At 51.8% G+C, this 20,065-nt stretch overlaps 7 protein-coding genes across 7 annotated transcripts; 5 read left to right on the top strand and 2 right to left on the bottom strand.

The window, feature by feature from the left end:
* Nucleotides 1–1,844: 1,844 nt before the first annotated feature.
* On the bottom strand, nt 1,845–3,758 carry AYO20_09928 (hypothetical protein; the record flags this gene model as incomplete). Its single annotated transcript, XM_022648195.1, has 1 exon — nt 1,845–3,758. One exon carries the CDS (start codon nt 3,756–3,758, stop codon nt 1,845–1,847), a length of 1,914 nt encoding a protein of 637 aa, XP_022495866.1.
* A 778-nt stretch (nt 3,759–4,536) lies between these two features.
* Nucleotides 4,537–5,690, top strand: AYO20_09927 (hypothetical protein; the record flags this gene model as incomplete). Its single annotated transcript, XM_022648194.1, has 5 exons — nt 4,537–4,576; nt 4,642–4,848; nt 4,906–4,919; nt 4,987–5,226; nt 5,346–5,690. The coding sequence occupies 5 exons, from the start codon at nt 4,537–4,539 to the stop codon at nt 5,688–5,690; spliced, it is 846 nt and encodes a 281-aa protein (XP_022495865.1).
* Nucleotides 5,691–8,217: 2,527 nt separating this feature from the next.
* Nucleotides 8,218–9,808, top strand: AYO20_09926 (hypothetical protein; the record flags this gene model as incomplete). The annotated part of the gene is made up of 2 exons (XM_022648193.1): nt 8,218–9,590; nt 9,712–9,808. The coding sequence occupies 2 exons, from the start codon at nt 8,218–8,220 to the stop codon at nt 9,806–9,808; spliced, it is 1,470 nt and encodes a 489-aa protein (XP_022495864.1).
* A 581-nt stretch (nt 9,809–10,389) lies between these two features.
* On the top strand, nt 10,390–11,157 carry AYO20_09925 (hypothetical protein; the record flags this gene model as incomplete). Its single annotated transcript, XM_022648192.1, has 1 exon — nt 10,390–11,157. The coding sequence occupies one exon, from the start codon at nt 10,390–10,392 to the stop codon at nt 11,155–11,157; it is 768 nt and encodes a 255-aa protein (XP_022495863.1).
* Nucleotides 11,158–12,686: 1,529 nt separating this feature from the next.
* AYO20_09924 (hypothetical protein) lies at nt 12,687–14,591 on the top strand (the record flags this gene model as incomplete). Its single annotated transcript, XM_022648191.1, has 5 exons — nt 12,687–12,956; nt 13,022–13,341; nt 13,409–14,121; nt 14,223–14,431; nt 14,565–14,591. 5 exons carry the CDS (start codon nt 12,687–12,689, stop codon nt 14,589–14,591), a joined length of 1,539 nt encoding a protein of 512 aa, XP_022495862.1.
* Nucleotides 14,592–15,130: 539 nt separating this feature from the next.
* Nucleotides 15,131–17,098, bottom strand: AYO20_09923 (hypothetical protein; the record flags this gene model as incomplete). Its single annotated transcript, XM_022648190.1, has 4 exons — nt 15,131–15,669; nt 15,734–16,271; nt 16,344–16,671; nt 16,743–17,098. The coding sequence occupies 4 exons, from the start codon at nt 17,096–17,098 to the stop codon at nt 15,131–15,133; spliced, it is 1,761 nt and encodes a 586-aa protein (XP_022495861.1).
* Nucleotides 17,099–17,516: 418 nt separating this feature from the next.
* On the top strand, nt 17,517–19,906 carry AYO20_09922 (hypothetical protein; the record flags this gene model as incomplete). Its single annotated transcript, XM_022648189.1, has 9 exons — nt 17,517–18,167; nt 18,240–18,284; nt 18,345–18,411; nt 18,472–18,739; nt 18,795–18,894; nt 18,944–19,047; nt 19,106–19,319; nt 19,381–19,549; nt 19,626–19,906. 9 exons carry the CDS (start codon nt 17,517–17,519, stop codon nt 19,904–19,906), a joined length of 1,899 nt encoding a protein of 632 aa, XP_022495860.1.
* Between the last annotated feature and the right edge of the window lie 159 nt (nt 19,907–20,065).

Genomic DNA, 20,065 nt, shown 5'->3' with positions numbered 1-20,065 from the left:
TTCTATTGGTTATTCTTCCACTCTAGAGTCACTAGTGCACGTTGGTCGTCTCTTAACAGTGTAACCCATTTCAACCGAATTCCCCGTCATTTCAACTTACAATCCTCCCTCTCAAGCAAAAATATCCCTTTTTTCCCTTTGGCGAGCTTGCAATAGCTGGAAACGGCCCTACGTCCCATGGGACACGTGGCGGCTTCAAGCTTTCTCTGCGCGAGATACTCTAACTTTGTGACTTCAGCGCAGTGTCGCGGACTGGCGGCGAAGAATGCTTGGTAACGGCGCCTTCAGATCGGCCCTTTCTTAATGTGGTTCTGCCAATCTCTGGCGAGGACTGTACTGTGATGGGACTTTGGATTGAGCAGAACGGACTGTCGGACAGGTGAGATACCATTACCGAGACAGCCAGGGACATGATCCGGCCTTCCTCGATACCCAAGATATGTCAAACCGCCACAGCCAAACAACTTCGAGCAAGTCCTTGTACGATGGCACAACAAAAAGTGCTTATTGACAGTCAACTTATGCATCCTTGGGATAACAACCACCCGAGTGTGCTAAGCTCTTTGGCGTTCTGGACACGTCTGGGCAAGATGAGCAGCGTTGTGCCATGTTGTTGGACGGTCTAGCCACATTTCAACTCCTTATGCAACCCCCCGGTCGGTCCGGCACAGTTCGGACTGTCGGATTGCATCCTCAGGCTCGTCGAATAGGAAACATTCGCATCCACAGAACATGGGTTCGGACAACCACATGGCTCACGAGTCTGCGACAGCTCACAAGACCGGCTAGACGCGGCCAGAGCATGGTTTACGCCAAACGACTCTCTTCGACCCTCTGGTTCTCGGCCGGTCTCTTCATATCTGAAATCTGTATGTTTCGGTAAAGGCTACCGAAACTGGCCTCCCACCTTTTGCTGAAGATCACTGTCAGGGCTCTGAGCCTTGTTGTCTGCTCGTTATCCCTTCCTGAGCCACCATCTGGCGTACGCTTTCGTGACCCGAGACACCCCTGACGTGTTCGGATTTCCAGCCAGAATAAAATACTTTTTACACTATTGGTGACTGTACGGGCACGGGTATCGGTTACTTGATAAGAATCCCAGAAAACACACTCCCCCTCCAATCGGTTCTTGTTTGCGTACAGTATGATGACATTCCGCCCGAGGATCGAAGGGTGGCGGTTCTGACCCCCGCTGTCGGGCTTGTCTCAGTATTGTGTTGTGGTTCGATACCCGGAGAGATGGAACCCTAGTCCTTTCGAGGCGGGGGCAAAAAGAAAAAAAAAAAAATAAGAAATCATGTTTCACTGCTATCACTACTCTTTATGGCGTTACAATTTATTGGAGCTTGGTTACCAACGAGCTGGGACTTCCTGTCAGGTAATATGGTAGTGGTGATAATGAACGCTGCGTGTCTTCGATAGAGAAGTTGATGACCTGAGAACCAGTACTGTCTCTTCCTGCGCCACTTTGGGCTAGGAAGCCTTTTTGGTACCAGGAATCAAAGAAAGATCCGAGGGAACTCGACGGGCATGCTCCCAGTTTTCAGGTCCAGACAGACGAAACCCGGTTTATTGGGATATTGAAAACAACCCAACCTCGGTTATGGAAGGTTGAGCTGGGTATGAGTGTAACTCGAGTATTGAGTACGACGGGTACAGGAGACTCAATAGTATCGTGCCATGCGCGACATAGGTCTTTGTAGCGAGACTTTGACAGTCAAATTTCAAAAGATTCGTTTCATTTGGGGTCGCATTATTTCATACTAGGGAGGGACCACAAAAAACTCAAAAAAAGGCTCGAATAATGTGCTCATGACCGGTTTTGAGTCCACTGAGAACTGTGATCAGTAGGCGGCGATCTCAAGTTCCCCAAGGTCACCCTTCTGGTGCCACGAATCCAGAAAGTCGAGAAAGTCCAGCGGGCCGGCCATCCACGTCGCCTTCCTGGCCATCTTCGCTTGTTCCTCGCCCGAGACAATCTGTTGCAACTCGCCCTCCTGGTTGTAGTAGCTCGGGGTGCAGCCGGCGGCCAGCACGCCGGCGAGCGCGCCCTTGGAGACACGATCGCTCCAAGCCTCCTCGGCGGCGTCTGTGGGCTCAACAACCACCTTCACTTCGCCCGCGGCCTTGGCCTTCTTTCTCGCGTCCGTGATGATCTGGACGGCGTGTTTGCTCAGCGTGGACAAATTGACCATGTAGTTTTGCGACGACATGGTCTGAACTAGGCCAAGCCAGAATAGGTTCGGGAAGTCTCTGCTCATGACGCCGTGCAACGTCGCGACGCCTCGGTTCCACTTCTCGTCCAAGGAAAGCCCATTACGCCCGGTAATGGGGATCGCGGCCTGCGAGGCGGGCGAATTCGATGCCTCGAACTCAAACCCTGTGCTAAAGATGATCAAGTCGACCTCGAATTCCTCCTCGCCCACGACAAACCCTTTGTTGGTTAGTCGTGTTACGCCAGCGCCATGGGTGTCCACGAGGCGGACGTTAGGACGGTTGAAGGTAGGTAGGTAGTCGTCATGAAAGCAGGGACGCTTGCACCAGCTAGCGTACCACGCCTTGAGGCTGTTCGCCGTCTCGGGGTCTTTGACGACCTCGTCGACGCGTTCTCGAATGCGTTTAGTCCGCTTCATGTCCATGTCTTCGTAGTATCGCACGAATTCTTCGAGCTTCTCCTTTGTCAAATCTTTCGCTCGAGGCCCTCCGCAGAGCGCCGCAGAGCTGTGGAAGGCCGTCCACTGATCTTTAACCAGGTCGGGGGTGTCTTCCTCCAGAGGGTCAGACATGTTATACAGAAAGTTCCGGATCCTTTCAGTTTGCCAGTTGGGGGATTTCATCTCTTTTTCCACCGTCTCTGGATTTGTTGGGTGCTGGCCACGAATATCAACCCCGGCGGGAGTTCGTTGAACGACATAGAGCTGGCCTGCCCATTTTCCAAGCTCAGGGACGGCCTGGATAGCCGAAGCACCAGTGCCAATGATGGCGACTTTCTTATCCTTGAGGTTGGTCATCTGCCAGTCCGCGGAATTGCCACCCGTATATTCATAATCCCATCGGCATGTGTGAAAGATATGGCCAGTATAGTCTTCGATCCCAGGGATCGCAGGTAGCTTAGGTCGGACGAGGAGTCCGGGCGCGAGGAGGAAGTAATCTCCGCGGATGGTGATGGGAGTTGGGTTCCCCTTATCATCCTTGGTCACCACTTTGAAAATCCACTCCTTGCCCACTTCGTCCCAGGTGGCAGCTTCCACTTCCGTTTCGAACGAGGCTCTCGACGCGAGGTTATATCGTGACGCAAGGAGATTGGCGTAATGGCGGATCTCAGTGCCGTATGAATACTTGTGTTTTGGCACGTATCCCGTAGTCTCTAACTCCGGTAGGTAGACGTAGCTCTCGACATCGCACATGAGCCCTGGGTATCTGTTCCAATACCAGGTGCCTCCGAAGCCGGCGGCGCGGTCGATCAAGATGATATCCTCGAGGGGGACGCCGGACTCGAGAAGGTTCTTGCCGTACAGGATCCCGGCGAAGCCTGTGCCCAAAATCACAAATTTCGAGTGCTGGCCATCGTGCAGGGGCGGCGTGAGCTTCAAGTCATGAGGCTCGCTCCGAACCCACGGGTCTGCGCCAAACTTCTTGAACTTGTCCGAATCGAAGACGCGAAGGAATTGGGACCGGCCGTCGGCACGGACTCGCTTTTGTCTTTCCTCTGCGTACTTGGCCTTGATGGCGTTGCGTTCTTCTTCTGTCAAAGACATATCTGTATCCGGGGGGTCTTCGACCCGCCTGGTGAGAAGCTAAGGAAGATGGGTACGCGCGGACAGAAGGATGTAGTTTGTATTGGTTTTTTGTTTCAAGTGGATGTGACGAGGTACCAACCGATCCGCTTCAAGGGAAGTCAAAAAAAAAAGGGAGGAATATCAAAGAAACATATAGGTTCTCAGCAGGTACATATCCGAGGAGGTCAGCCCGAGGAAGGCGACTGAGCAACCGAGGGCTCATTCAATAAAGAAAACCAGTATCCAATCATCCAAGATTGAAGTGTGTGTATAGGGTGTAGCTGAGTGTTGGACTTTCGGTTACTCTGAGGGACATCAGTTCTTGGCTCGCTGGAGATGGGTGGGATGGGCCAGAAACCTGGGGGTGTCCCATGGGCATGACGGGGTCCTCAAAATTCCGGGGGAGGGTTCGAGGAGGAGGAAGGGAGAACCCCCATTGGAGGACGGGCGGATTCATTTGAAATGCCTTGGGCTGGACTACCGAATTGCCCCCTTTCGATCGTTGTGGTCTGGGGAGAAACCGAATACCACGGGGATTCGGTCCGCGCTCGGATACATACTTTCTATCGCTCCAACGGACAGGTCTGTACCAGGACTCCACCCGATCAAGAATGCACATAAATAATTCGGACCATACTTGTATTATTATAGGGCTGGTACCATTATCCGTCTGGACCCAAGCCCTCAACACACTATCCTTCCCGGAAAAGCCACGCCACCGAATACAACCCAAATTGCTCCAAAGTCTAGATACAATATGAGTTCCAAAGGCAATGTCGCCTTCATTACGGGCGGAGGTAACCGAATTGGGATTTCCCTTTCTGGTTGAACTACGATCATGTCTGACATAAGCCTCGTACAGCATCTGGCATGGGCTTGGCGACGGTCGAACGATTGATAAGCGACGGCTGGAAAGTGGCCGTCTTCGACTTCAACGCTGTCACGGGCGCCCAAGTCGCCGAAAGGCTCGGACCCAACCTTCTGTTCCTCCAGGGAAACGTGGCGAATTATGACGACCAGGCCAAGGCATTTCTCCAGACCTGGTCGAAATGGGGGAGGATTGATTTTGGTAAGTCGACGCTTTCTGATCTATCAAATTCGGACATGTGCTAACTTGCCTCTGTAGTTTGGGCAAATGCGGTAAGCATCAGGGGCTGGATTTTTCCCTCCTTGTCCATGCAAATAGGTACTGACCAGCGTCTGGTAGGGCACGGGAGACCGTACACAATTCTTCGCCGACGCCAAAGAAACTGAGAACGGGGCACCTCCCGCTCCAGATCTGCTGGCCATCGACGTCTGTCTGATCGGTGTCTTCTACTCCTCGTACCTGGCTCTGCATTACTTCAAGAAAAACCCGGACCGGAAGGGCAAATTAATTATGACGTCCAGTTCCACGGGGATTCACGCGCATTACATGTTTCCCGCATACTCGGCCTCAAAGCATGGTGTAAGTGCAGACAAGCATAGAATTTCTCGGTTCAAAGGGACATCCGGAGGTTGACTTTTGTTTTCTTGCCATCGGGCCAACAAAAGGTTATTGGCATGACACGATCTTTAGGCAGACAGATGAGGATCCTGGGCGAGAAAATCACGGTCAACTGCATCTGCCCCGGGTTGGTGCCGACCGCCATCATTAGTGCTAGCTACGTCGCAACGGCTAATCAAGACGCCATCACGCCCCCGTCACTGATCGTGGACTGTGTCTACAAGATCCTGGGTGACGACTCGCTGAATGGGGCCTGCCTCGAGGTGGTGGGCAAGGAGATCATCGAGCGGCCGGAACCAGCTCCAGCGAATTGGGCGGCCGAGTATCTCTTGGGTGACGAGTTTGCCGCCGTCACCCGCAAAGCCGGCGAGATTGACAAAATTTACCAAGGCGCGGAAGACAAGAACGAAATGTCAGTCAGGTAGAGACTCACTTGGTCCCAATGAAGAGCATGGCAGGGGATAACAGGCGCGGACAGACGCGGGGAATCACACCGAAGGAGGATGGGGCAAGTGAGTCCTTGTCGGTAAGCCACCGACATTCCAAGGTTAGTCGCTTGTGTTTTGGCTTGCCGTGGCCTGGTGCAAACACGAGTCGCTCCGGGCATGTACACGTGTAGACAGTGGCATGTATAGTGCCAGGGAGATGAAAACACCCTCCTCTCCACAGTACCCAATATCAGGTGTCTAGTAGTTGGGATCCCTACAAGTACAAGTTACATCCGCGGATGCCATTACCGAAACCCAAGGCTCTGAAGAAACCACTGTCATTTCATTCCCAATACACATCATCACCCCTAATGCGGGGCTAGACCCAATTCTTTGTGCGTGTTTGAACTCTATTTCCACAGCAAAAAAAAAAAATACCACATGAATAAGTTCCCCGGCCTCGTTGGCTCAATAGCGAGTCATTCTTATCGGGGGCTGCTCGTGCCACAATCTTGTCCCTATCCTCCAGCCACACATACATACGTAAAGCAACAACTTCTGCTGGGCAAGAGATCCTGTGGGGATCCGTTTGGCCTCATTTTCCCTCGCTCCAAACGCACATACTCAGGCAGGAAGAGGAAGAACGAAGACCCAACAAAGACTCTGGTACGGTTTTGGCGGGGGTGAGGGAGACCCCCCGCGAATCTGAGAAACAGGCCAAGATTTGCCATGCCGGGGTAATAATCCACCTCCACATTGTTTGGGGGGAGGAAGGGGGGGTTGAATACCGACCTATGTACCTCGTACCTATAGCCTCGGGGAATCTACGAGTCGTTCCCCTAGGAATTTGCCGGTGTGAACCTCTCAATGCCCACACTTTCCCCCGCAAGTAGCCGCAAGGGACACGGCGCTCACGCCATGATACACAGACCCTTTCATTATTATTGCCATTAATTATTGCTATCGATTCCGTTCGCGGGGGCACTAGCCCATTCGACAATACGAGTTCTCTCGTATCCGCCGGCAGCTCACTAGGGTCACATCTCGTGGATTGAGGACCTTGTCTCCTCGCAATAATCCTTCCGGACGGACGACTGGATGGGTTACACATGCTGTTTAGCCACGTCATCGAGGCGTGAATTCACTTGCAGTGTGACTATTCATTCGGGCGCTGGTTGACCTTGTAGAATTGATCAAAAGTGGCAGGTCGTCTTGCACAACTTGCACGATGGCAACAGCAGGGTCGACTGGTTCGAAGACGTCGTGTGCGTCCTGTGAATCTGTCACCTCTTGGTACTGATGTGACCAAGACAGAGCCTGAAAGCTATCGAGTCCATCTCCGAGCGATGCCCTAGTTAGTCTCGTGAACATTGATAATCTGACCATCTCACTGTAGAATTTGATGGTAAAATGGATGTAGGCGGACAAGTCTATCAATTCAATACCACCGTATTTATCACTCATGGCTCCACGCATAAAGCCGAGTCGAGAGCAAACAAAATCTCCTTTTACCTCACGTCGAGGAGTTGCCAGGGCTGGAGATACTCGTCGGACTCTGGGTATACCTCCCCAATGCTGAGTCGCTTCAAAGCTTCTGAAATATCGCTGTTCACTTCTGCTCGTCCATGCTTGTGGTCAGACACGAGCCAGCGATCTCATCAATTTGCCGGCGCGATTGTTCTTGAGTGCGCTTCACTGCATCTCCATCGTTGTGCAGGATAAGTACCCAAACGATGTAGCTTGCTCCACTACAGAAGCATGAAACGGTATTACGCTGGTCATTCTCATGAAGCGAAAAGACAGAGAGAGTGCAGTGGGCACATTCCTCGAGCGTAACAATGGAATTGACGGCTGAGGCGGCAGTCAGCTGAGAAAAGCTACCGCCTACCCAGGTCTAGATAAGAATGGTCCCCATCGCTGGCAGTCCTGGCGAACGGCAGTACTCAAGATGTCAAGCCCTCCCTCTCCGCTTGAATCGCCTCTTGAATGGGTGCTGAGGTTTCTTCCCCAAACACACTGCCAAAGCACCGTCGGATACCTTGGGCTCTTGGGCTTATCCGGTCTCTGACTCAAGGTGAGCAGTTACTTTGGGCGGCAGGTAACAATATTCCTACCTAGGCAGGCATTCGTGAGCCAGTCTATGTATAGGAGCTTGCAGTCATGCCCAAACAGTGAGGAAGCTGATGGGCAGAGGTGGCCTTGGCGAGCCCTGCTTACTCATACAAAAGAAGTACCTCGTGACCCTCGGGTGTTCACGCCAAGCCCAGTGACTTTATCTGCGCCGGGGTGTTTCCGATAGGGTTGTCCAGCGTTGCCGTGCAGCTGATCGCCCCTTGCCCTACAAGAGCTACGCAGCTACGCCGCCTCGCATGACACCATCAGGTCCGGTCCTGTTGATCGCAACTTGGCCGCTTTTTCCAAATCTGTCAGTGTATCAACTGTCCCATTAAACCACCCCGACAGTACAATCCGCCTCACTCTGCTTCATTCTCGTCTCATAATTCCACCTGAGCCATATCCCACCATGGTCCGCAAAACGTCCTCTGGTTTCTTCTCGTCCATTCAGGAAGATATGCCACTTCGCGTATCCCGAGGCTACGACCGAATTCTCCAGCATACTGCCTACCCACCCTGCACGTTACCTCTCAATCCTCAAAAAGAGAAATTCTCCCCAGAAAGATATACTCAGCGGTACATAGACTTCATGACCGAGAACCCCACCATCTTTCATGCCGTCGACTATTTCGCCGAGAAGCTAAACCAGGCTGGCTACGTATATCTCTCAGAACGAGAACAATGGAAGATTAAGCCCGGCGGAAAATATTACACGAAGCGGAACAACAGTGCATTCATTGCCTTTGCCGTTGGGAAAGACTACAAGCCTGGAAACGGCGTCGGCATCGTCGCTGGCCATATCGATGCCCTCACTGCAAAGGTCAAGCCGATTCCCAAGTTGCAGACAAAAGCAGGCTATGTTCAGCTTGGTGTCGCACCCTATGCTGGTGGGATGAACATGACTTGGTGGGATAGAGATTTGGGTATCGGCGGCAAGGTTCTTGTAAAGACCGATGATGGGACAATAGAAGAGAGACTCGTTAAGCTGGATTGGCCCATTGCACGAATACCAACACTCGCACCCCATTTTGGGGCAGCTTCCCAGGGCCCGTTCAACCCAGAAACAAATATGGTTCCCATCATTGGACTTGACAACTCGGATCTCTCGGGAAAGGAGCTGCCTTCCCTGAAGCTACCTGCGGGTACTTTTGTCGCAAGACAACCAGAGCGTCTCGTGCGAGCGATTGCAGGGAAAATGGGTATCACAGACTACACTTCCATTGTCAATTGGGAACTCGAGCTTTTTGACGTCCAGCCCGCCCAGCTCGGTGGCTTGGATAAGGAGTTTATCTTTGCAGGCAGAATCGACGACAAGCTTTGCTGCTTTGCTGCCATTGAAGGGCTTCTGGCGTCCCCCGACGACGCGTCGCCTGGTATCATCAAGATGGTTGGGTGCTTCGACGACGAAGAAGTGGGAAGCTTCTTAAGGCAAGGTGCAAGATCGAATTTTATGCCCAGCACCATCTCGAGGATCTGCGAGGCCTTGAACGACTACAACTGTGGCCCCAACCTCATCAATCAGACATTGGCCAATTCGTTCCTGGTATCTTCCGACGTGATTCACGCAGTCAATCCCAACTTCCTTTACGCGTATCTGGAGAACCACTCCCCGCGCTTGAACGTTGGAGTTGCTGTCTCTGCGGACCCCAATGGACATATGACAACCGACAGCGCCTCGACTGCTTTGTTGTCTCGAATTGCCGAGAAATGTGGTAGCACCTTGCAAGTGTTTCAAATTCGCAATGACAGTCGGAGCGGAGGCACTATTGGACCCATGACTAGGTATGTCCCTCCCGAACCCAGTCTAGGATTATGGATACTAACTGTGGGGTGCTTGAAGCTCAAGGTTAGGCTGTCGTGCAATCGACTGCGGCATCCCTCAGTTATCAATGCATTCAATCAGAGCTACCACTGGGTCGCTCGACCCGGGTCTCGGAGTTCAACTGTACAAAGGTTTCTTCGATTATTATGAGGAGGTCGACGCCGAGTTCGCCGACTAGAATAGACAGGATTGTTGGATTAGATGTAACATTATCACACCATAGAGAAACTAGAAACTTGTTGATCTTTTCGGGAGAGCGTCCAATACGATTGAGAGGTTTTGCACCAAGCCACCTCTATACACAGCTGCAATGGCATGTCAACTGATAAACACCGGACTTGTACGCCCTTCACTTCACCGCCTGTTCAACGTGGTGTTTCTAATCACTAACCTGCTTTGATCGACTCGGCGAGAGTCCTTGGTGAATAGGACACTACGAAACAAAGTCAAGCGATAAAGCTCTCTTTCAAGCTTCTTTATCTGAGATGCTCTGGCACTCTGCATATATTCCCATTTCTTTGTTTTCTAGGCTTCACTTGAGTCTTGGTTACAAGCTGCAAAGAGCTGGTTCTATTCTTTGTGTGAAGGCTGCACTGTTTGTGCCTTGACATGTGCGGGAGAAACGAACCCCGACGGGTATTTAACTTGAAAGAGAATCATGCAAGCTCAAGTTCTCTTTACCATGCAGAAACAGCTCGATCAATCAAAGACGTCGAATTCCCATACCGACTTCTCTCAGAGTGCTTTCAACTCCCAACCATGGCCTCATCGATGGCCGCAATAGAACAAACCGGACCTTCGTACGAGCAGCGTCTTGCCCTCTCGCGCGTTCTGCTTAGCCTATTCAGATTGATTGATCAAGATGTGGTCTTCAACGCTAAGGCGAGGGACAACGAAGGGTCGGCGATGGACCTCGATGAGGGCGAAATCCAGCCACACTCTGACATGGACCGCGAGGAAGATTCCCAGCACCCAGAAGAGCTAACCATGCACATCGTGCTCGCTGATGCATTGCAGTATCTACAAGTTCGAAAACTAGGCGTCGTCAGAAGCCCAAATGCCCGAGGATACTCTTGGGACGAACTTGTCACATCTCTCAAGGAACATCTGTCGCCCGCCGTGAATAACCAAGGGTATTACGGAGTGGAGCGCGCAGTGAGAATAGTTCTTGTGCAGATAGAGAAGGGAGTCTGGCCGATCGAGCCCATAGCGCGGTACGAACGCAGCACTGACACTGACGGTAGGTATGTTGACGCGAACGCGACAAGCAGTGTGGAAGACAGCACGGAAAGCGACCTCTCTGCCGAGAGCGACGGTCTAGTTTGCCCTCTCGAGACCCAGAACTTCACAAGGCCCGTCCCGATAATGCGACCGCTAGGTGTCGTTGCTACTGTTTGTACCAAGCCCCGTGCAATGAGCACATCTCCAACGGAGAGTAATTGCTCCATCACGCCGAGTGAAAGCGCCTCGCAAGTAGATAGCAGAGAGCATCGCGGGAGACGATATCGCAACCCGACAATGACATGATCTCGACGTGAACAACCGGGTAGGGTAAGATTCTAGATGATGAAGGAGTGGACAGGGTGTTACAGAGAATTGATGCTTTGGTCAGTGAATGATTGAAGGGGGCAACAGTTGAAATGATAATGCGCACTCAGGGGTTTCATCAGGGGGAATCAGCCTCGCGTGTCTCTTTGGGGGTCATTTGCCAAGCCTGGTTCTGATCACGGGTGCGTTTTCTCCTTCCCGAGGCACAAAATGTCCCATAGACACTTCTAATCAAAAATCCACCATCATTTGAAGGTGATCGGCATTCTTTTCAGCATGTCATGTCTAATACTTAAGGTGAAGAACTCCCTCCTAGGTTGAGCTTCTTTCAACATCATCTGTATCACCCTTGGTCGCTTGCCAGATCGCAAAAGCCAGCCCTTACGATGCTCCAATTCCTGCGAGACTTTGGAATCCTGCACTGGGGAGTCTACAATGACTCCTGAACACCTCTGGCTCTGACTCGGCTATCCGCCTTTGGGCCACGATCCACGCCAACGCGATCGGCCACAATCACCTCTCCCTCCAAGCTCTCCGGAAAAAATCATAAGCCGACCAGTTGCCTAAAACAGGCAGTGGTTTAAGTGGCACACGGTCTCGGCGACGCAAGCGTCTTTCTTGGCTGTCAACAACTTGGTTCAGCACCAAGAAACTAGGGTGATGAGCTTCAAAGATGCTTCTCTAAAAGCCACACACACTACCAATACGAGATTATTAAGGTCAACAAGTCGGTAAAGTGCTCGGCGACAAGAGGGCAATGAGATCCCTAGCCCAGGCCCTCGACTAGGGTTGTTATCGCGATCCCCGAGGTTATATGGCTGTCAGGACCAATCCAGCAGTGTCGGCTGCATGCACGCGCGGAAAGTCTACTACAGGTACTACTTGTACTACTTGTACGTACTTTTGCTTTTGGCCGCGCTCTCCAGTCGTTGCGCTCGCCCAGAGCTCTCTGGCTACTTCGGTCGGCCTACGAGTCGCCAACTCTCCCCAATTTCCCCACGCCCCCGCGGCCCATGCCGCGGACCAAGGCAACAATCATGGGGCGACAAGCACCAGAGAGGTCAAAGAATCCGGCTCGTGATGTAAGAGAAGTCTTAGTCCTGGGACTCCGCACCCAAGCAACCAGGCTTAGTTACTGATCGACAAAAATGGATAAAGCCCAGCCTTGGCTTCTCGTTGACATTCGCTGTCAGATATTCAGTCCACCAAAACCCCAGCAACACCCCCCGCATAATACTCGAGACTTGATCAAGATATCCTCGGAATATAGACGTTTTCGATACTTGGCGAATATGAGGAGTAGCCGAAGAACACGAGAACCGAAGCGATATCCCGCAGGACGAAGGCTTTATATGTCTGGTTCGGCCAACTCCCGATCTGCAGTTTTTCACATTCGCCTCGTTGAATTCTTCGCGTGTCCCCTGTAGTGAACTCTCCTGATACATAGGAAAACCCTCACGTCTTTCCCACAAGAGTTGACAACTTTTCGCCAGGTCCATTGAGTCGCCATGGCCGATACAGAGAAACCAGAAGCCATACAGGCTGAGACAACGCCCAAGAATCACGACGATGCAGTTGCTGAGCTTAAAAAGACCATCACTGTCGACACGATTCATAACGACGAGGCTATGAAAGTGCTTGCCAATTACAGCGGCGAAGAAACGTGGGATGCGAAGGAGGAAAAGAAAGTCCAACGGAAGATCGATCGACGGTTGCTTCCAATCCTCTGCGCTACCTACGGCTTACAATATTATGACAAGGCCATGCTCGCGCAAGCGGTACGTGGAACGACTGAAATATCCCTTGCACCTTATGTCGTCGAGACTTAATCTGATGTCCATAGGCACTGTTCGGGATCCGCACTGATCTCAACCTCGAAGTCGGTAACCGCTATTCGTTCTCTGCCGCAATCTTCTATCTGGGCTTCATTGTGGGCGCATACCCAGCCATCGTCATGGCACAGCGTTATCCCATCGAACGGGTCGCTTCTTTGATCGTGTGCGTCTGGGGAATTTGCTTGATGTGCACTGCGGCTTGCCACAATTGGCAAGGCCTCTACGCCCAGCGATTTTTCTTGGGCTTCTTGGAGTCCGGAATCAGTCCGATGTTCATGTTGGTTGTTGGACAGTTCTACAAGAAGGATGAGCAGGCGCTGCGGATGGGGTAGGTCCAAGTCCTCATGAACGTATTGCTCGTCGATGTTTGTTGCTGACGCCTGGTTCCCTTCAAGTGCCTGGTATTGCTGCACCGGTTACGTCTCCATCGTCTCCCCACTGATCAATTACGGCCTCGGTCACATTCGCGGCGCTCTCTCCCCATGGCGTTATATGTACCTCGTCGCCGGAGCCCTCACCATTCTCTGGTCCGTTGTCATCTATTTCTTCATGCCACCCGACCCTATCCGGGCCAAGTGCTTCAACGAGCGCGAACGATACATTGCCGTGGCTCGCTTACGTGTCAATAACGCTGGCGTCCGCAACACACATTTCAAAGTTGAACAGCTCTGGGAACTACTACTCGACGTGAAATTCTGGATCGTCTTCTCAATGGCATTCCTCATCATGATTGCGAATGGACCCGTCTCCACCTTCACCGCGATCATCATTGCCAGTTTTGGCTTCAACACGCTCAATTCGTTGCTGTTGATCATGCCCGCTGGTGTGATTATCGGAACAATAGAATGGGTGGCCCCGTATATTGCGTACAAGTTCCCAAATACGAGGGCTTACCTGGTGGTTGTTTGCGAGCTGGGCACCATCATGGCCAGTCTCCTACTTTGGTTGTTGCCGAGAGATGCCACTGGTGGATTGCTATTCGGAGCATACACCCTGGCGAGCTTTGGAGGTGGCTATGCGGTGTTGATGGGTATGCAGATTGCCAACACCGCCGGCTACACAAAGAGGAGTCTGGCAAGTTCGGGCATTTTTGTGGGTTATTGTCTGGGTATGTTCTTTTCCCCTTGCCTTTGTCTCGAGATCATGACTGTGCTTAGCACGGGCCCTTTGTTACAATGGGACAACTGCGTTCTAACTCGGAGATCCCAGGCAATTTCGTGGGGCCCCTCCTCTTCAAGCCCGAGGATGCTCCCGTCTATGCGCCAGGCTTTATTGCCGTTGTCGTCACTTCGGCGGTCTCTGCCGTCCTGGCCATTGTGTATCGCTTGGTCTGTGTCTGGGAGAACAAGAAGCGGGATAAAGCGGGAACAATGGAGGCCTTTGAGCATGCCTACGAGGATGATTTGACTGACAAGAAGGTACGTGCGGTTCGGCGGAGCGAGCTTTCTGACAAACTCCTCTCTCCTTTGTTCATCTCTCCCCTCGTTTTCCTCCCTGCCGGACAGATTTTTCGAACGAAAGTGCTGACCATTGATGTCTCGGTTGTTACAGAATCCACAATTCCGATACATACTTTAAGGGTTTGAAGTCCCTGTTCGGTGGTACTCGGTGCGCTAGACCGACTTGTGTAGATTTGCATCTTCGATACATATATACATGCATATACCTACCTCGAACCGTACTTGATCTCTTATTTTTTGCGTTCGGGTACGCTCGCGAAGGCCGCTCTAATCTGGCATGTGGCAAAGCATCAAAGAGGCTCGGCCTGTCAGTGGAAGGTTGGTCGATTCGCCAGAGGCCCACCCTGGGACGAGATATACGAGGTAATGACAAGGGCTACCTAGGTATGCCCCTCCTTGCCCGTCCTAGAGGTCATGTGAGTGCATGGTGGGCCACCCACGGAGACCCCCGATCAGCGAGCAGCTACTTCTGTTCCTAAATCGAGTCAAGGCTAGCATCCCACCGTTTCTACTTCGGATCTCTCCTTCCGGGGGGGAGTCCAGTCAAACCGGACCTTTCCATGGCCAGCTACACGCAAGACAAAACATGTTATAGTATCTGGCGAATATGCCTATCTGAAAGCACTGTCGAACGTCTGGAATTTCCCCCAAAACACTTCACTCTTTCTCGTATAGGACGGAAGCCGGACAGACAACGGTTCCTTGTTCTCGATCCATGTCCCCATTGACCACCATGCAGTCCAGCACCGAGCTTGGAGTTTGTTCTTTGTCGTTCGCGCCCAGAGAGTACAAGATGATTGCGGGACTAATAGCGACGAGAACCTTCCCTTTTTCAGGACGACCTGTCGGCGGCAGAGGTGTATCGTGGCACTCGGCAAAGAAGTCGCCCGGGGCTGGGAGATACAATTCGACCAAGGAAGTTTTAAAGGGCAGCCGAGATTTTAAGACCAGGGCCGTCATCGCTATCTCTTGGAAGCGGTTGTGGTCTTCGTCGTTGTCGAGATCCTGTTTGATGCTATCGGATTGACTTTGAGCATCGGCGTTACAAATCTGTGCCAGTGAGCCAACGGTGACCAACAGCCGCTGTCCCAGCTCGTCGGCTCTGGCCTTCAAGAGATCCTGGAACCACGAATTCTCCATCTGCAATAGTGCCAACCAAGAGGCGAGGTAGAGATTCCGTAGGGCTTCCGGCCCGTCTGGTGTCAGATTAGGATTTTATGCACTTGACGCTGTAGTTTTTAAGAAGAGACCAAGACGTACCACGACTCAAGACGCACTGGGACAACTGAGGCAACAAGGGCCCTGCGAACTCCTCGAGGGAAAAGACATCCGACTTGAAGATCCATTCACGGATGGCTGTCCAGACGAGCGTCTTCAGAACGGCGTGTGATGACGCAGTGGTGTTCTTCAGATGCCTCGTTGCATTCTTCTTGGTGGAGGATGGCTGCTTTCCCAGATATGAGCTCCAAGTGCTGGAGAGTTCCTCCGATGTTGCGCGTCCTTTGACCAGTGAGATCAAGGGGAGCTCTTTATCGCGAAGTCGTTGTGATGATAAATACCCGCGGATCAGGTTATTGATCTTTTGGACTGTCTTTCCAATCTCCGGGGTTGGAAGCAAGCTCTGCTCGATTTCTATCGCGTCAAAGTTCCGAAAAGTGGTAAAGGTACTGAGCTGCCTCTCGTTCTGGAGGGCAAGCTTGTATGATCTGATCTGGCGTTGACAACTTTGGTTTTCGGCAGTGAGTTGACGCGTCAAATGCTGTAGCTCTCCGACCTTCTTCAGCAGGTCGTCTCGGCTCTAGGATACAAGTCAGTCCCAAGACAACAGTGAAATATGTATATGTGAAACCAGGGATTAGATCTGCCATACCTGTTCGTCCTCCTCATTGTCGGGACCGACAGACAGCAGCCCTATTTCTTTGGTGACGCTCTGCATGGAAGCTTCCGCCCGATTGTCTTCCAGATCATTGGCACACTTGTCGCAGAAGTGGTTTTCGGGGGGTTCGTAGTAGCAGAAGACGTGCTGCCACGTCTCACATCGCTCACAGCAAACCGATCGTTGGCCATCTTCAGTGTCGAACGGGCAGATACACCGAATTTTGTCTTTGGTAGACGGGTTTTGTTGACGTGTCTCATATTTGCTCTTGCTTGCGAAAGGCTGAGTTATGGTTGAGGAAGGGTCGAACAGTCCTTGCTCCCTGCTCGTATACAAGGGTGTGAGTAAAGACAAGACACGAGTTGTCGGCGCATATGCCAGCGGAATACTCACAAGCGGAAGATGTCAATTTGATGCCGAATTTCGTCGTATGTGGCGTATTGCCACAACTCCAAATCAGGCAGAGTGGCTTGATGGACGCCATAATGGTAAAGCTCTTCGATGGGCGCTTTACCCCCGCACCACTTGTGAATCTCGACGAGCTTCGCCTTCACTTTCTTGGGCGTGTAGGACAGACTGTTGGGATGGAGGGTCGTGAGCCGTTCAGCCAATTTTGCGAAACCAGCAGCTCGTGTGCTGTCTGATTCAAACAGCTTCTCATGGGTACTAATAAACGCGAGCATGAAGACCATCACCTCACGCGGCCAGACCGAGCGGGTCGACGCTTCGCTGAAGACACTCTCTGTCATTTCTCGCGCACCTCCCTCAACAAGGGCGATGATATCTTTTGCAGGCGGGCAGGTCTAGGTGAGAGAGCTCGCGATGTCCTGACTCGATATCTCTCTCACCCGTTCAACTTGATCAGGCTGAGCAGGCAGCCATCCCCAAGCTGCATGGCGCTATACTATTTCTGTACCTGCAATGTGCTGGCAGTGGCCAGGGATCAAGTACCCCCCGCCTGTGATGTGCTGTGTGAGGCTGTGAGAAGAAAAATATAAGATACACTCAGATTGCCCGCCCGCGACGTCCTTTCTACTCTTCCTTCTGCTCAAACGTTGGCCTGCGTATCTGTCAGCCTATTAATTCGCAGCAGCAGCAGCAGCAGCAGATGCCGATTCAATCACTCAACTATCCTTGTTCACTTTCGAAAGGCTCTTCCTCCCGATCATGACCACGCACTACCATTTTGTGGTGGCGGTCGACTTTGGAACCACATACTCGTCGGTGACATGCCATCAGCGGCCCTTTGGCGACAAGCTCAAAGATGTTGCAGACAAGCAGCCAAAATTGTTTTCCATCAAAAACTATCCTGGAGCATCCGCGTCTAAAATGGGAGAAATATTTGAAACACCGACCGAGATACTGTATAGCGAAGGTCAAACATTCTACGGATATGACGCCTGGAAAAAATGGGACAGCAACATGCACCGCCAGGGAATCCTGCTGCAATGGTTCAAATTAGTGCTCGACGACTCCAAGGACGAACAGAGACTGCACGAGGCACAAAGAGTGTCGAGTCAGCTGGACAGCCTGGGCCTCACTATCGGCGATGCCATTACCGATTACTTGACCTTTCTGCTCGGACATACCAAGTCTGAGCTGCAACTCAACAATAGATACTGCGATGATTGCACCGTTCAGCTGGTACTCACAGTGCCCAACGTATGGAACGCCCGTGCCTGCTCCGTCATGGCACATGCCATGGAGACTGCTGCCAAAGACCTCTCCTTTGGCCACGACTCCGAAGTTTATCTGGTGTCCGAAGCAGATGCTGCGGCGACGTACTTCTGTGACAGAGCCTCGGATGTCATGTTGAACGTGAGTTTCATGATATACACGACAAGCCTGACCCCTGTACAGAGGACGTGGGTGGTTGACCAATGCTTGTAGCTGGGCGATGTATTCATGACCGCCGACCTTGGAGGAGGAACTTCGGTACAGCATGGCCAATCTAATGTTCCCCCATGCATCTTGTTTCACACTAACATAACGTAGGATTTGATGGTCTACAAGGTTACACATGTGTATCCTTTCCGCTTTGACCCTGTGGTCCCTGGCGATGGTAGGCTGCTGCTCCGTCCAAAGTCATGATCCACGCGGGCTAATCAGGCATGTCTTACAGGCGCCGTTTGCGGCTCTAGCCACTTGAATAAGGCTCTTGTCAGCGCATTGAAGACCACAATCGAAGCCGACCCCCGCTATCGAAACACAAGGGATTATCTTCCCGAAGGCTGGACCATCGATGACATTTTGAGCGCGGCGAACCACGACTTCGACACAGTAAAGAAGGATGTCCGGAGCGATTCAACAGGCGACTACATCACTGTCCCGTTTCTGCCAAAACTGGAAGACAACCCGGACTCGGCCAGTAACTCCTTCTACGCCAATAGGTTAGTTTCGTTGTTGAAGGATTGGATTACTAGCCTTCTCACTACCTTGTGACAGGGAATTTATCGACGGAATCTACCTTCCTCTTTTCAACCAGATCTTGGGGTTGATTCAAGGCCAGATGCAAGCCGCTGCGAAAAACAAAACACCCTGCACTGTAGGTCAAACCTTCCCGCGTGGCTGTCTCGTTACTCAAATCATCATAGCACGTCGTTCTCATCGGAGGCTTTTCTTTGTCCAACTGGTTACTGAGCTTCCTGCGAGAAAATATCAACGATAAAGATTGTCGTGTTATGAGAGAACATACAAGGTACGCGAAAAATGAGACACTCGTGCGAATGGCTCGCTCATCCAAAACCACCATGCAGCCAAGATGCAATCTCCAGAGGCGGATGTTTACGTTACTTCAACCAAGTATCTGGTCCAGACGAGATCATGCAAGCCAGCTATGGGTTTGTCACCCAAGAGGTGTGCGAACCTGACAAGTTTGAAGGTCATAAGCCCGAGAATGCCGTTCAGGAATTTGATGCCGACGACGGCGGATTATACGCTTGCGATTGCGTCACCTACATTGTCCATCGGGTAGGTACAGTCTATGAAAAAATGCGCATGATCGCAACAGCAACTAACCGGATCTGCACAGGGACAGAGAATACCAGCACAGGGCCAGACATTCCCTGAGAAGGCCTTTGTCCTAGATCGTACCTTCCGACACCTGAAGCAGGACCTTTTGATCCGCATCGAATTTGTCGAAAACAAATCAGACAATGTTCTGGAAGATCATTTTCACTACGGGCATGACAAGAATATTGGTATATGCTTGTTCCCCGCCCGACCCGATCCATTCAGATGAGATGCCAGAGGGACTGATCCATTCATTATTGTCAGGGTGCCGTTCGCAAGGAGAGATTGAATTCGTCATCCCGGCACGCGAGCTGAAACAACTGGCTGTGGAAAGAGTCCGCGGAGAGAAACGCTTCTGGAACAAGCGCGACAAGAACTTTTATTACCTCCTTCGATACGAAGCACGCATCAAGATTCTGGGCAAGAACATCCGGTACGAGCTTTGGATCGGCGGCTCATGCAAAGCCTTCGGGGTCTTGACGGGCCTGTCCAGCGCGGTCGGGATGAGTGAAGTCGAAGCGCGACTCGCTTCGCTGGCCATATGAATGTTTGCATTCCTGTTCCGCTGTACAAGTTCGCGGGGATTGGAGGGGAGATTGGTCTCTACTTTCGACGAGCAGCGAAATCGTTAATGTGACAGGGACAGGACGCAAGGGACGGGCACCTTGCAGCTCTTTGAAAGCAGGATATGCAGGAATTTCTAT

Source organism: Fonsecaea nubica, assembly GCF_001646965.1.
Source record: "Fonsecaea nubica strain CBS 269.64 chromosome Unknown Scaff98, whole genome shotgun sequence".
Taxonomy (NCBI): Eukaryota; Fungi; Ascomycota; class Eurotiomycetes; order Chaetothyriales; family Herpotrichiellaceae; genus Fonsecaea; species Fonsecaea nubica.
This window is presented reverse-complemented; position numbering and strand designations above follow the sequence as displayed.